This window comes from Mytilus edulis, chromosome 1 (genome assembly GCF_963676685.1).
Source record: "Mytilus edulis chromosome 1, xbMytEdul2.2, whole genome shotgun sequence".
NCBI classification, from domain to species: Eukaryota; Metazoa; Mollusca; class Bivalvia; order Mytilida; family Mytilidae; genus Mytilus; species Mytilus edulis.
The window spans coordinates 39,498,345-39,515,562 of NC_092344.1; the positions used below are offsets into that span (position 1 = coordinate 39,498,345).

General features: G+C 31.3%; 1 protein-coding gene across 2 annotated transcripts in view; it reads left to right on the plus strand.

Moving 5' to 3' along the window:
* The window catches only part of LOC139482425 (tryptophan--tRNA ligase, cytoplasmic-like), a 27,867-nt gene extending 13,101 nt beyond the window's left edge, over positions 1 to 14,766 (plus strand). For both annotated transcript variants that reach the window (XM_071266325.1, XM_071266331.1), the window contains exons 2-9: positions 4,000 to 4,135; positions 4,813 to 4,921; positions 5,753 to 5,872; positions 8,458 to 8,640; positions 9,445 to 9,658; positions 10,621 to 10,794; positions 12,869 to 13,009; positions 14,373 to 14,766. In XM_071266325.1, coding sequence (XP_071122426.1) covers positions 4,006 to 4,135; positions 4,813 to 4,921; positions 5,753 to 5,872; positions 8,458 to 8,640; positions 9,445 to 9,658; positions 10,621 to 10,794; positions 12,869 to 13,009; positions 14,373 to 14,531 — 1,230 coding nt within the window. In that variant the 5' untranslated portion in view covers positions 4,000 to 4,005 and the 3' untranslated portion in view covers positions 14,532 to 14,766. The remainder of the gene's footprint in view (positions 1 to 3,999; positions 4,136 to 4,812; positions 4,922 to 5,752; positions 5,873 to 8,457; positions 8,641 to 9,444; positions 9,659 to 10,620; positions 10,795 to 12,868; positions 13,010 to 14,372) is intronic.
* Positions 14,767 to 17,218: the final 2,452 nt, after the last annotated feature.

A 17,218-nucleotide genomic window follows, 5' to 3' on the forward strand; every position in this document is an offset into this window, starting at 1 on the left:
AACCTCGCACTTTAATGGCAATGTTAAATATAACATTGAAATGATAACATAATATTACAGGACTACAATACAAATAAATAGAAGAATTTTAATTTATTCAACAAATGTTTAGGTTTAATCTTCAACAGATAGGCTCTATGGTCGGGTTGTTATCGCTTTGATACATTCCCCATTTCCTTTCTCAATTTTATTTTTTATTAAGATACAGTTAACAGTTACAGTAAAACCCGTTTAAGAACTTTTATAGAAAAGGCGTTCTAAACAGAAAGGCTTCCGGAGCACATGATTTCACTCCCGGTTTTTAGTGGAGTTCGTGTTGTTTCTTAATTATTTTTTATAACTGTTGATGTAAATGTCCTTTGGTTTTGTGAGTCTTTGTTTACTCCTTGGTTTTGATTGTTATTGTCATAGACCATTGTCATATTACACGACTTTTGACTTCAGATTTTATATTTTTTCGACAGGTTACCTACTCTGTGGTAGGACATCATGGTACTCGGTCAATTACGAGCAACCAAAAGAAGTAAAAATAAAATATACTATCGGTGTATTTTAGGGGAAAAGTTTACTGTGAATCAATGATTTAGTCATGTATAGTCAACATTAAACAGTTTCCCTCAAAATTGTACCGATAAAAATCTTGAATTTACTTTGACATTGCAATACATGCCCAGTAAAATCTAATTGTACACTATTAACTATTAACTAATTAAGTGGTTTTTGTTAATGTATGATCAGTCTGTCTTTAATTCTTACTATTTAAATTCTATATGAAATGTAAACTAAATAGTTGATAGTTATGGAGATCAAAATTTAAAATGTATGTCTTTACACTAAATCCATTGGATGTTGATTTTTATTACTTGTTTGTGGCTTTGAACTAGCTGTTAGTTACTGCCAGTACTCTCAGATCATTACTTAGTGTCTTTTTGGTACACTAGTACCAGGCCACGTACACTCTGTGTTTTTGCTAGATGTATTTAGATTTGTATCTATCTGATTAGTTAAGCCTTTTTCATATGATTTGTATAGTTCTTATGTTGTACTGTTACACCACTGTCCAATGTTTGGGGGCCAGTTGGTATCCTGCTAACATGTTTAACCCCGCCACATTCTGAATTTATGTGCCTGTCCCAAGTCAGGAGCATGTAATTCAGTGGTTGTCGATTTTTGATGCGCTACATATTCGTTCATGTTTTGTACATAAATTAGGCCGTTAGTTTTCTCGTTCTAAATGTTTAACATTTGTCATTTAGGGCCTTGTATAGCTGACTATGCCGTATGGGATCTGCTCATTGTTAAAGACCTATAGTTGTCAATTGCTGTTTCATTTGTCTCATTGGTAATCAAACTGAATGTCACACTCTATGCATTTTAAGAACCCTTGCAACAACTCATCGATGGGTTCGTAGATGGCCTGTTGATGAAATTTGCGGGCAATTATTTAAGGTGTCAATAAAAATCTTCTTGTACTAACAATAAAATATACTTCTTTTGGTACTTCATTTTTGATTGTTCTACATAGCATTATTGTTTTTATCATTTATTGTTTACTATAAATTTTCAGTTAGACAGTGAAACTGCAAATTCAAAAAAAGTTCAAGCTGGATGATTGAAAAACATCTTAAAATTTCCGACAGTCGGATGAAAATATTTTAAATAAAAATTATTGTGGTTTATACAATGAAAAGAAAATTAATTTGTGATTTCGTCGTTATTTTAAATGATGCAAACCGCCTATATTCACATTTTTTTGCCAAATATTAGTCTTCAGTTACAGTTTGATAACATCTGATGAATTTCAAATGTTTAATGTGTATATTTCGACGACAGACTTTTTGGGTGAAAACATATTGTGTTATGCCTGCATGGACAGGTTTATAAACATTTTATATACTTTATAAGTGTTTTATACATTTGTATATAAATCAATCAATACTATTTTTTTAAATGCAATCATTGATGTACTTTGACATTTATTTTAATATTTCTGTTTTGTTTGGAAAAAAATATGGAAACTATATACACATATTACATGTCGTGTGTTTTATTTAAAATATTGAATCATTGCCAAGTTAAATCTACCGTAAAACATAAAAAGTGAAAAGTGCTTTAAAATAATTATAGTTTGACATCAAAATTATTAAATTGTAAGTTTGAAATCCAAATGTTGTTTATTTATAATGTTTACAAAAAAAATCATTAGCAAAAATGTATGTTGTGAATTTCATATTCAAGTCTAAGAAAAACTTGAATAGATAAGAAGTTGTGGTACGACTACTATTGAGACAACCTTCCATCCGAGTCACAATGTATGAAATTAAACAGTCGTAGGTCAAAGTACGGCCTTCAACACGAAGCCTTTGATTACACGGAACAGTAAGCTATAATTAGTCATCAAAAGTACCAGGATTATAATTTAGTACGTCAGACGCGCGTTTCGTCTACATAAGACTCATCAGTGACACTCATATCAAAATAGTTATAAAGCCAAACAAGTACAAAGAGCATTGAGGATCCAAAATTCCAAAAATTTGTGCCAAATACGGCTAAGGTCATCCATTCCTGGGACAAGAAAATCCTTAGTTTTTCGAAAAATTCAAAGTTTTGTTAACAGGAAATTTATAGAAATTACCACATAATTGATATTCATGTCAACACCGAAGTGCTGACTACTGGACTGACTAAAAGGGCCCTATCTTACTAGTGTTACCGTAAAACAATTCAAACAGACAAACCAACGGTCAAATCTATATTAAAAAAACGTATCATTCTGGAGCGCTGAGAACATCTTGTTGAGGTCTTCGTGTTGTGCAGTTTATAGTTTATAGTTTATGTGCAGTTTTATCTTTTTACTTTGTAAACTGTCTTATGTCACTTGTCTTTTTTTACATGGTTTTGTCGGTATTTTTGTTTTTATTTTGCGTTGTCTTTTAGACTTTTGGCCTTTTATTATATTTTCCTGTCTTTTTTTTATATTGAAAACATCAAGATTTCTATCTCTTTATTGCATATTTTCCTGTCTTTTTTTATGTTGAAAACATCAAGATTTCTATCTCTTTATTGCATGATATATTTCATTCCTGAAAAATATAGAAATAATTGTTTATCTAAAGGGCCTGCATCTAATTAGATTAAAATTATTTATATCGGTTAGTTTGCAAATTGACAAATAACCTATTATGATCTGAATGAATAACATAAAAAAGAATGGAGTCAATTTATTTATTTTCAGACTCGTGTAATTACTTTGGACCACATCTTTGCATCTTTTGAAAATTTAGCGCCTTTATTCTAATTATTAAAAACCATGATGTTTGTCAAATAAAAGTATATCAGTCAAGGTTTACAATAAAAAGGTTTAATTCAATTTAATTTAATATGAATAATTTCCTGAATAGTTCTGTTTTATCCAAATACTATAGCATTACATCATTTTTAAAATGATACTTCCAAAAATAGATTGAACTATTTTCGATATAATAGTTACAAAAACCAATTATTCAGCAATCGGTAACACTTTAAAAAAAAACCGACGTAACAAATACATTAGATTAAAATCTAGTACAATAGGGTTAGGTGCAGATCAAGCAAAATAGTCGGTGCAATTTGGGTAGAACGTTTACTGTTATTTGATGATTTAGTCATGTATATGCAACATTAAACAGTTTCCCTCAAAATTGTACGGATTAAAATCTTGAATTTATTTATTTACATTGCTCTTAATTGGCCCAGTACTAGGATGTCCTACCACAGAGAAGGTAACCGGTTGAAAAAAATATATATTTCAGAGTCAAAAGTCGGTAATATGAAAATGATCTTTTGTTTATTATCAATATTTTCTTAATGAAAATGCATGTTTAGTACTAGAACAAATCTATTCGAAAGATCTTAATTGTTTGCAATAATGTTTGTATATTGTTATCGTTAATAAACTCATTATAGATACCAGGATTGAAATTATATCTGATAAATATTTAATTTTACTTAATATTATAGAAGATAATGGCATCTGAAGCGGATAAAAGTTCTGAAGAAGTTCAAAAATCATTGACTAATGACGATGAAGACATTGTTAATCCATGGGATGTTGTTAGTTCATCTGCTAAAGGAGTAGATTATAGTAAACTTATAAGTAAGTTTAATAAGTTCACTATTCACAATTATTATGTAAATGATAAATTATTCTATATGAAACGTTTTTGGTTTGTTGTTGTTTGTTTCTTGCTATTACTATAAATATTGTTTTCTAAGTTCAGTTATAATTTTTGAAAACTTTGCACAAATCGTTATAACAGTGACCTATAGTTGTTAATGTCTGTGTCAATTTGGTCTCTTGTGGACAGTGGTCCCATTGGCAATCATACCACATCTTCTTTTTTATATTACAAATTATATAAATATTGTGATATTTAATGTATAATACATTCCGAAAAAATTTATTGCAATTTTGCAAACTTGTAAAGCATTATTTTAAACAATATTCGTTTGTTTATATTTGTGTTTGCATGTTAAAATTTTATACTGATGTCATTGTTCACGTCACGTGTTTCTTCTACGAGCAACATCAGAAGTCAACCTCTATCACGTGACATGTAGCCAACTTCTTTAACTTTAATATCTCAAGAAACATAAGCAAGACTTTAAATCTGTTTTATAAATAAAGATATAATTTTAGAAAATGACAAATGTCATGCCAAGCAAAAAAAAATAAAGTCACTATAGATAAAAACGGCATTTATTAGCTGATATACTTGTTTGGGTGTTAGCTCAAATTATTAATATTAATATACGTATTTTTTTTCTCCATAGAACGGTTTGGTAGTACCGAAATTGATAAAGAGTTGATGGACAGAATGGTCAAATTAACAGGAAAACCGACTCATCACTTTCTGCGAAGGGGCATCTTCTTCTCTCACAGGTTATTTCCTTGGTGTTTTATATTTGTCCCAATGTTTATTGCATTGGAAAGTATGCTAAAAATACATATATGATACATATATGTTTACAATTATCATTGTGTTAACTTTAATAAATGTAAATTAAAGCGAACTATGATAATTTCAATCTCACCAAAGGAGTAGGTCCGGTAATGGCCGATTTTTGCCTCAAATTTCAGGTTCCTTTAACGAAAGATTTTGGAGTATTTTAAACACTTAAGTGTCTATTTCAATTGATTCGATCAGTTTATGTGAAAATTTTAAGCTGATTTAGTTATTAAAAACGCTCCGAGTCAAGCTGAAATATGAAAAATCAAATATGCCAAAAAACGTCACTTTTCAGATGGTTTTTGTCAAAAATGAAAGTGGCCGCATCCGTGTTCATCCTCCACCTTAATATATGTTATGTATTATCATCAAATACAACTTAAATTTCAATATTATGAATGACACGAATGCGGCCACGTTCATTTAAGGCGGAAACCGTCTAAAATATAACTAAAATGCTAAGATTGTGAAGATTTTAGTAAATTAGCATCACTTCATGATGCTAGTACCCGATATATGTGCATTGTATTGTCAAAATTAGTCCATATTTATGTTGCAGAAGCATTCTTCTTTCTAGTAAATAGCTAAAAGATAACATTTTCACAATTTTGTGAAACTGCTATATTTTGGGTCCAAAAGGGGGTCTTACTGACCAACTCCTTTTGAAGTTCTTTTTTCGTGCTACACCTTATATCAACAACAAAAATATTGCAATATAATAAAAAAAAAGTTTTCCTTCAAAAAAATTATATATTTTTTTACAGAGATATGCACCAGATACTTGACCTTGTTGAAAAGAAGAAAGGATTTTATTTGTACACAGGGAGAGGACCATCTTCAGAATCTATGCACCTGGGTCACTTGATTCCTTTCATATTCACAAAGTATGACATATTCTTCTGTAGTTGTTGTTTTTTTTTTTAATTGGTTTAACTTAAAAGAATGCAATATTCATATTAATATGGTGATTTGACGTGTTTTGGTGGGCAGGAAATGTGAATGTCTATCTTGGGTAATCAATTTTATATGGGGTTTAACAAAGATCGCTGAAAATTTGAAGACATTTTACACAAATGATATCGGATATGTTCCTTACGTCGTAACTACAATCCCCTTCCCTTTCATGAATGTGACCTACCGAATTAGACTATTTACCGGATTTGTAATCACATAAGCAACACAACGGGTGCCACAGGTGTAGCAGGATCTGCTTACCCTTCCGGAGCACCTGAGATCACCCCTAGTTTTTGATGGGGTTCATGTTGTTCATTCTTTAGTTTTCTATGTTGTGTCATGTTTACTATTGTTTTTCTGTTTGTCTTTTTTCATTTTTAGCCATGGCATTGTCAGTTTGTTTTAGATTTATGAGTTTGAATGTCCCTTTGGTATCTTTCGTTCCTCTTTTAGTTCAGTGTAGAATAATCATCATCTTGATTTGTTTAAAGAGTTTTTCCAAATGTTTTGGCTTTACCCTTTTTTTATTGGTTAAAAATTATTTGTATAATCCGGGCATCAGAATTTAAAATCCTTCTTTTTCTAAAAACTAAAAATATATTTCATTACATTTCACTATTTTTAGTGAACGTTCAAGGATGTAGCATAGAGAATGATAAACGAACAGTTATTTTAAATGCACTCACCACTATCAAAGTTCAATGGTTTTAAAATATAAAATTACATGTTATGTAAGCTGCAAGGCACTTCTTATCTGATAAAGACAAGTAATTATTATGTTTCAAACAGTTAAAACGTTTTCCCCAAAAATTAATCTTTAATTACAGAAAAAAAATCTTTCAAATTATACAAGAGAAAATTGATCTGAAATAGATATGACAAAGAAAATGATTAACAAACCGTAATTGGCTGTTTCAGAATCTAAAGCATCATGGGTAATTTCATTGCTCGTACTCCAAAGTGAAAATAACGTCACGTCATTGGTTGAATTTCCATTGTTTATAATGTTTTAAGCCAATCGCAACGCTTTGGTGTACGCTTTTGAAAATATTACCCAGGATGCATTAGATTATGAAACGGCCAATTGTGAATGTACAAATAACCATAAAGGATCTATGATTTGAAATATAAAGTTACATGTTACGTAAGCCTCTGGACACGTACAATCTGATACATTTAAGCATGAATTACGTTTCAAACGGTACAAATGTTTACAAAACAAAATTAATCTTTGATCTAGAAAGGTTAGTTTACAAGTCACTTAACAGAGCATTTTCCAAAAAAAATGATATGGGATAATGATATGGGATAATAATATTTAGTATGATAGTAGATGTTTTTGTGTTCTGTTAAATTGTTCCTTTTAAAATTGTTAAACGATGATGACTGATGTACCCATATTTTGACTATTATATTTATTGTGTCTGTTTATTTAACGCATCAATGTAAAAATATCGGAAATTGATGAGACTGTCATTAAAGTGAGAGGGTTAGCGCTATAGAACCAGGTTTAATCCACCATTTTCTACATTTGAAAATGCCTGTACCAAGTCAGGAATATGACGGTTTTTGTCCATTCGTTTTTGATGCGTTTTGTTATTTGATTTTGCCATGTGATTATGGACTTTCCCAATTGATCTTCCTCTAAGTTTAGTATATTTGTGATTTTTATTTTTTTGTACCAGATTGCTTCGTGTAATACATGACCAAAGACGATATTTTTACCTGTTTACTGTGAATTTTCTTTTTGTTTAAATGTGTTATTTAATTCAATTCATTTCACTATTCTATTCACGTCTCGCCCTCTGTATAAAATTACACAATACATTTATAAAAAAATATATACATTTTGTGATACAGCAGCCAATCTGTATAGATTTATGAGAGACGATAATCAACTAAAACAATATGTATGTACATAATAAATTTAAACATGAATGGTAAAATTATACAACATAATTATTCAATTATTATTTACAATATAAAAGTTCTCGGCGTCTTTTCATAACAAAATACCAGGTTTTGGCACATATTCTTGATTCAAAAACAAAAATACCACTTTCTGACTATCTTTTGAAACTATTAAAATCCTCATCAATTTTAAGAGATTAGGTAAAATGAATTTGTCTCAAATCATTATAAACAGGACAATGTAAAATAACATAATATTCATCTTCAACAGTATTTAAACAATAAAAGCATCATCTCTCTTAAAGCGGCAAATGTTCATACCTTCCAGTTTCCAGCATAATAGAAGCTACCCCACATCTGCATTGTGCTACTGCGCTTCTTTCACTATAAGGCTTCAACAGCTGTTTGCAGTAGTTCACAACAACATTATCCTGCTTAAGAATTAGTATATGTTCTCAACTTGTTACGCCCATTATTTAGGTGAATTTTTCACATATACTGTTCATTTTTTCTAAATATAAAAGAAATCAATTCAACATTCACTCTGCACATAAAAATCAGTTTTTGATTCTTTTTAATAGTGTGTGCCTTATTATTTTTACAGATGGCTTCAAGACACCTTCGATGTTCCACTAGTGATTCAAATGACCGATGATGAGAAGTTTCTATGGAAAGATCTGACCATTGAAGAGACAAACAAACTTGCCCATGAGAATGCCAAAGATATCATTGCTTGTGGCTTTGACAAGAACAAGACATTTATCTTCAGCGATGTAGAATACATCTCGTAAATATCCTTCTTTTAGCTATCGGATATAAATAATGTTGTTGTCTGCCTTTTAACAAGTGACTCTTAAAACTGGTATAGGTACTCTTACTTTAAAATAAGAAATGGAAGTTTAAATTAAAACTCATTTAATTTTATTGAATATTGGTTTTACAGATGATAACAGCTATGTTCCTAATTTAGGAACTCTAACCCTTTCCCTTTTTTCATAACGTGACCCACAGAATAAGACGCATTACTGGGTGTTTACCTGTATGAGCAACACGACGGGTGACACATGTGGAGCAGGATCTGCTTTAACTTCTGCATCACCTGAGATCCACCCAGCATTTGGTGGAGTTCGTGTTGCTCAGTCATCAGTTTTTGATCTTATGTTTTGTGTACTATTGTTTGTCTGTTGTGGTTTTTCTATTTAAGCCATGATGTTGATCTAATAAGTATATATATGTTTTTTTGTATTATTGCATTACTCCTAAAAGTCAACATCAATTGCCGATTTGATTCTGCTATTCCATGCTTTCAACACAGGTTGTTTCTCATGCAAATAGACAATTGTTTCATTATCGGCACAACATTATCTTTTCATTTTCAAGCATCCATTGTAATACATAATTATTTGATGTAATATGGAAGGTTTTTAATTGAGGCATTGCAATTTTTCCAGGAAAACAGAATAATAAAAGATGTGGCAAACCCATAGTGTATATTACCGTTTGCACACAGGCGTGTTTAACTTGATCTTATCACAACTAACTACATCATATAAATTGAATTTTTGGCAAATATCACAAATATTTATTGTAGAGAAAGTACAGAATTTTATAAAATGATGTGTAAAATACAGAAACTCGTCACGTTCAATCAAGTGAAGGGAATCTTTGGATTCACAGATAGTGATAGCATTGGTAAAATTAGTTTTCCTGCCATTCAAGCCACACCAAGTTTCAGTTCAGCATTTCCTCAGATCTTCAATGGAAAGAAAGACGTACCTTGTCTCATTCCGTGCGCCATAGACCAGGTAATATATTTCATCTAACTTGGTAGCACTATTTTGTTTTAATTAATTTCATATTTTGTTCTTTTTTGTGTTCAATAATTTATTATTCTGTCTAATGCAAATATCTATTTGTACGGCAGAAATTTCCCTTTAAAAATTGAAGAAATTTGTTTTATTATTCCTTTTTTGGAAACTATTACTTTAACATTAAGTTTTAAGATTGTACCTTTCCTGCTTATATTCAAGCTTTTCGCAGGACAATATATTCATACTATAAGAATGAAATCTTCCACAATATCAAATACATTTTTTTTTTAATTTCATGATTTTTCTTTAGCTTCAAAACAAATTCATAAATCTCCTAAAAAAATCTGAGAATTAATCATTTCATCATGAGAAAATAAAATAGGAAATTTTTAAAAAGGTTACAAAGCTGCAGTTGGTATGTTTTTAAAAATTTGAATTGACCTTTCGACTGATGGTCTGACGGTTTATAAAAACTTACTGGCCTGTAACAAATACTGCTGATATCGTGTAACTGTAATGCTGATATTTTACGAAATCTGTAAACAGTGTAGTTTCTAATTTTGAATTGCAGTATTGAAGAGCATATATAGCTTTCTATTGTTACATTTTGACCTGGCTTTATTTATTTTTTTAAGTTAGTGGGTACCTTAAGTATAGCTAGAATGTGTAGGTTTTGCATTGTGTTTCTTTTTTGCGACATATGCTCTAGATCAACCAAAATAAAGTGTGCACATTTCAACTGGTTTATTTCTACCACATTCTTTGTCCATGTTGTGTATGTTGTGTTTGCTGTTGTATTTTTTACAATTTTGTTGTTGTTGGTTTGTCTGCGTGTCATTCCTGTAGTATAATTTTTTAATGTATTATGAAAATATTCTTTGAAGTTTTGACTAGTTAAGAGTGATAATTACACGTAACTATGCTTCTTTGCTTATATTTTTTACTTTTCTACACAGGATCCATATTTCCGCATGACTCGTGATGTGGCACCACGACTAGGTCTTCTTAAACCAGCATTACTTCATTCCACTTTCTTTCCTGCATTGCAAGGAGCCCATGGTAAAATGAGCGCAAGTGATCCAAATTCGTCTATATTTTTAACAGACTCGGACGAACAAATTAAAACAAAGGTAAGATAATCATTCTTGTACACTTTTAACACCAAAGCATCACGTCGTAAATTTTACGGAAGCCTTCATGAGTTAGTTGACCGTTATGAAATATCCGTCTCACAAATGATATCGGATATGTTCCTTATGTCGTAACTACACACCCGTTCCCTTTTTATGAACGTGACCTAACAAAGTAGTCTATTTACCGGGTTTGTAATAACATGATCAAAACGACGGGTGCCACATGTGGAGCCGGATCTGTTTACCCTTCCGGAGCACCTAAAATCACCCACAGTTTTTCGTGGGGTTCGTGTTGCTTTGTCTTTTGTTGTCTATGTTTTGTCTTGTGTACTATTTTTTGTCTTTTTATTTTTAGCCATGGCGTTGTCAGTTGTTCTTTTAATTTATGAGTCTTAATGTTCCTCTGATATCTTTCGACCCTCTTTTTTAAGATAACATTCATCCGATAAGAACCAGAAGTTTACCCAAAACCCGGATTTATTCAACAGTTTATCGATGTTCATATCTCATTACTCGATTCAAACGATACAAATAAATATAACTAGAACACACCCGCGAAATCGCGGGCATTCAGAGCGTAGTTTAAAGTATGTAAAGCGTTGTTTGAAGAATTTTGTAAAATATTGAATGACTCGAAAATTTCAGCAAAAGTATCATTAGTCATAGATTATTGGGGACAGGAACATGTTTTTTTTTTTATCCCTCCTCCTTTATTTCATAAATTCCCAATTTTTGGTTTTCTATCAATTTCAATATGAACATACATGTAGTATGTTATGAACATTTAAGTAAGGAGCCTATAATTCAGTGGTTGTCGTTTGTTTATGTGTTACATATTTGTTTTTCGTTCATTTTTTGTACATAAATAAGGCCGCTAGTTTTTTGGTTTGAATTGTTTTACATTGTCAGTTCGGGGCCTTTTAAAACTGAGTGTGCAGTATGGGCTTTGCTCGTTGTTGAAGGTCGTACGGTGACCTATAGTTGTTAATTTCTGTGTCATATAGGTCTCTTGTGGAGAGTTGTCTCAACATGGCAATCATACCACATCTTCTTTTTTTTTTGTAATCAATGAATTTTGTAAAAGATTTAATGACTGGAGAATTTCAGAAAAAGTATCAAAAGTTCGCATGAATATTTTTAGCGCTTATCTGTATATTATAAACATTCATTACTATATAAGTATAGTGTATTTACTTTCAATTCTAAGTTTACTAATCGATACATGGTGGTCATTGATACAGTAGACAGACACTCTCTATTTAATAAACTTTGTGACCGCCGTGGATAGTAAAGTTGAAAATTTTAGCAGATAGAATTCTGAAAATACATCTTATCCTTTGGATATGTGGTCCAAGTATACAGAAAAACGCAAACCGGAAGTCTAATCTGACTTAAAATTTCTCCCAATGACGGGACAATATCCGGATGCCTTTTTTCTCGTTTTTCTCCCAAAATAACTCAATCTGAATAATCATATGAAAGGATGACAAATGCGACTATGCACTGTACCTATAGGACAAGAGGTGTGTTGATTAATTTATTGTGGAAAGAAGAGAAGCGACACACAAAATGAGGTCTTCTCGTTTAATAGTATAGATAAAATAAAAACAACGATATATTCGTATGAAGGGAGCGAAACTTAGAGCATCACAGATATTCTCTAGTTTTAATAATCAATTTAAATTTTCTTGATTTCTTCTGAATATCCTATTGTGACGTCCTGAAAGAGGCGATTATGCATGATGACGTCACATATAAAGAACACATCTTTCTGCAAATTTTTCAAAAAGGAAGGATTAAAACCATGAGAGAAACAGATTCCACAACTTTAACTCGTGTATTACGATATTTCTCCCATCTCAACAGTTGAATTTTAATTGTTTAAAAAGCTCGGCAAGCATCGAGCTTTAAATATTAAAATTAAACTGTCTCGAGTGGAGAAATATCGCAGCACACGTGTTGCAGTGATGAAATCTATATGTCTCCTGCTTTACATGCATTACTATCCATGTTAATCCATACAACTAATCATCATATCATTGATTACTGATTTTGCCATTTTAATTTACAGATCAATAAATATGCGTTTTCTGGAGGAAAGCCAACCGAAGAGGAGCATAGAAAGCATGGTGGTGACTGCGATATTGATGTGTCTTACCAATATCTGACATTTTTCATGGAAGATGATGATAAATTAGCCGATATTAAATCTGTAAGCTGTTATGATATAAGACTAATTTACATGAAGGCTATCGCGTTTCAATGAAAAAGACATTTTGTTCAAAGTATGTGCTTGGAATGTGGTCAAATAAATCATCATTGAAGATCCTATGATTATCTTTGGAAGTCATTTTGTTTGGTTTTGTTAAGTTGTCATGACATGTTCTTCATGAAATACTTTTAAACTGTCGTAAATGATTGAAAATCTTGTAGGTTAAAGAGAATCAGTTTGTAAGTTAAATTGAGTGCATTTACTCCTACAAGACTATAGATCGAATAGAACATTTGACTATTTTATAAACATGTAACACGCTAGAATTAAATAGGTATAGCAATATGATCAACTCCACTTCCCCAATCCGACAGTTAAACCAAATTGAATGCTGGTCGACCGTGCTAGCTCTTTATTTGTCTTTCGAACTGTTTAAATTCTGTAGTTGTATTTACTTATAATACCTCGTGTTAAGCTGGAGACACATTTCCCAAAACTATTGGAAACCTTATATTTCAAAAAGCTTTCAAAACATGCATCCCTTCATTCATGTTCTACATTGTAAAACGAGTACGATTTATTGTAAACTCCTCTTATCATGATACACATGAAATATTTTCTACAGTACTTAACGTAGAAAATTTCATAATCGACCAATAAAACTGACTAAATGATCGAAACACAAAACGTGTGTATGCTCTTCTTAATTATATGTCATTTAAATTAATTCACATTTAAACTTATAAAAATGAAGAAGAAAACACACAATAAATGTATGATTAACTGTCATTAGTTTCGCTCAAAACTAAATATTTAAAAGCCAAGGATTTATGAGAAATGAAACGCGTGATTTTACAGCTGTATGACTAAAAAGGACATAAACAAATGATAGCTGACTCAATCTTTGGTCACCTTTCTCTGAGGGAGTTGGATCCCTAGTTCTTGATAATGTATAAATTTATAAACGGATGATTTAAGAAAAGTGTTATTGAATATCAATTATGTGGTCATTTTTATAAATTTCCTGTTTACAAAACTTTGAATTTTTGGAAAAACTAAGGATTTTCTTATCCCAGGCATAGATTACCTTAGCATTATTTGGCACAACTTTTTGGAATTTTGGATCCTAATGCTCTTCAACTTTGTACTTGTTTGGCTTTATAAATATTTTGATATATGCGTCACTGATGAGTCTTATGTAGACGAAACCCGCGTCTGGCGTACTAAATTATAATCCTGGTACCTTTAATAACAATTATAAATCATGTCAGCACTGAATACTGTAACTATAACCAATTGTTATTCGATCTGAAGTTGTCTAAACTTATTTTATATTTTATCGGGGTTATTTTGTTTGTTTCAGAGATATTCAAGTGGTAAAATGTTAACAGGAGAGCTGAAACAGGAATTAACTAATGTTCTCCAGAAGCTTGTTGGAGAACACAGGGAGAGACGGCTAAATGTCACAGATGACATCGTCAATGAATACATGAAATCTAGAAAATTGAAATTTGAATACTAAAAGACAATTGTTTTCCATATATAGCTCTTGTTTCGCTTGAACAGAAAAACTGCATATTCATAAATCAGTATATATTGTGAAAAGTAGAAAACATTATTGATATCAACAAAACTACATTAACGATAGATATTTAATATTTAAATGTCTGTTTGAATCTTTTAATGAATAAAGAATAGTTGATACCGCACTTGTAGTGATTTGTTATCTCTTCAAATATATTATTTGATTTTCAAAATTTAATTAACTTGATTGTGTTGGAAAGCTATTCGGTCGCAATAAATTAATAATGTATAAAAAAAAATGTGGTATGATTGCCACAAGAGACCAAATGGCATCAATGTAAGGATCTATAGGTCAACGAACGGCCTTCAAAATGAGCGAATTCCATACCGCATATATATTATATATATAGTCAGTTATAAAACGTTTTGTTTTGAATTTTTTCGATACCTCTGCTTTTGGACTGTTAGTTCCCGATGTTATCATCAGCTTAGTAGTTAGTACTTCAGTACAGTTATGACTTATAACGAACTTTTCTAAAACTAACCGTTTGTTAATTGTGAAATTATAAGGAAATAAAGACAACAGTACTATACCGCTGTTCGAAACTCGTATGTCGATAGAGAAAAACACAAATCCGGGTTACATACCAAAACTCCAAAACATCAAATATAAAAAGAGAACAACGAGACAACAGAAACACTACATTAAAATGTAACACACACAGAAACGAACTATAATTTAACAATGGCCATTTTCCTGACTTGGTACAGTACATTTTAAGAAAAAAATGGTGGGTTGAACCTGGTTTTGGAGAGGTTTAAATTCCCTCAGGCAAAGTTGGTATTCAATTTATCTGGCTATTATTAAGGTACCTTTGGTCATAAATCTCTTCAACTTATTCAAACCATATAAATCGTTGGCCTTCAAATATTCAGCTTTGAATATAATATGAATCCATATGAAGGTAAATGCAGAAATGCGCTTCGGACGCATTAAATTTATAACGAGTTGTTCTTCATTTGTTTACAGCACTGGATTGATACCTCTGCTGGTGGACTATCAAATTAATAGTCAGTTCCTTTGTACTGACATGATTTAAAACAAAGATTTCTAAAACGGTTCAATTGTAAATTTTGAACACAGAAGTTTCATTTCCCTCAGGCAAAGTTGACTTTAGATGGATTTATAAAAAAGGAGATATTCTAGTAATTTTCGTCATATTGTTCTTCAACTGTTTAGGTTCTTATACATTAATGGCTTTTTTTAGCGTTCGTAGTGCAGGTTATTCCGGAAAGGTGCTTCGGACGCATTAAATTTATAACATGCTATTTATTTTATTCTTTCAAAATTTTGAAAAATTTTTATTCAAAGTTTGATTTTTGAAAAACAATAAAAAAATTATGGCTATGATTTTACTGCATTTTATTGATAACATGTCTTTTAATTATTATTATTAGCATGCTGCTACATTAATAACAGTTTTCCTTCCAGTAACACAGTATAATTCTGTAGTTGCTGTTGTAGTTTAGCATTATTAATTTATTATCAATCAAAAGGAACATATTGTGTGTGTTAATACGATAAAACCCGCTGCATTTGTTTTCACCTGTCCTAAGTCAATAACATGTTGTTCGGTGGTTGTCGTTTGTTGATGTGATTCCAAAAAGAGGGACGAAAATACCAGAGGGACAGTCAAATTCATAAATGGAAATTAAACTGACTATGCCATGGCTAAAAATGAAAAAGACCAACAGACAAACAATAGTACACATGACACAACATATAAAACTAAAGAATAAGCGAACCCCATCAAAAACTGGGGTGATATAAGGTGCTCCAGAAATGTACGCAGATCCTGCTCCACATGTGGCACCCGTCGTGTTGTTCATGTTATAACAAATCCATTAAATAGTCCAATTCAGTAGGTCACATTCATGAAAGGGAATGGGGTTGTAGTTACGACGTAATGAACATATCCGATATCATCTTTGAAACGGTTAACCAACTCGTGATAGCGTCCGTAAAATTTTAAAATACGAAGGGATGATTTCAACTTCACCATTTAGAACTCTTGTTGAATAGCAACCCTCTATCAAGAAAATCCTAAGTGTTTCTCGTGTTCGTTCTTTTTTTCATAGATTAGACCGTTTCGCGGTTTGAATTATTTAATTTTAATTAGTTTGGGGCCGAATTAGCTTGCTATTTGGTGTGTTACAATGCTTCGTTATGAAGGCCGCACTCGGATCTATAATCATGGTTTACTGTTACAAACTGTGACTTGGATGGAGCGTTGTACAATTGGCACTCGTAATTCATCTTCTTTAATGTATACTATCCGAAAGTGTTAGCTATGCTTACTTGGAACATGTTTATTACATGTCGGGGTTATATTTGTATATGTGTAGCACTCAACCCTATCTCTAATCAGAAAGGGTTGTATATTAGCCCAACAAACAGATCCGTACGAACAAACTTTAAAACAAAATATCTTAAAGGTTTGACTCGACCATACGGACTGAAGACACAAAAACAATAACAAGAAAAACATTAGGTTACGATTTCAGGATTTAATTGAAATATTGAAATGCTCATTAAAAGCCAAATTCAACTAATAAGCAAACCATGTTTTCCCAGAATAAAATATCAATTAGAACACACCCAATGGATTTAGTTTACGTACGTCA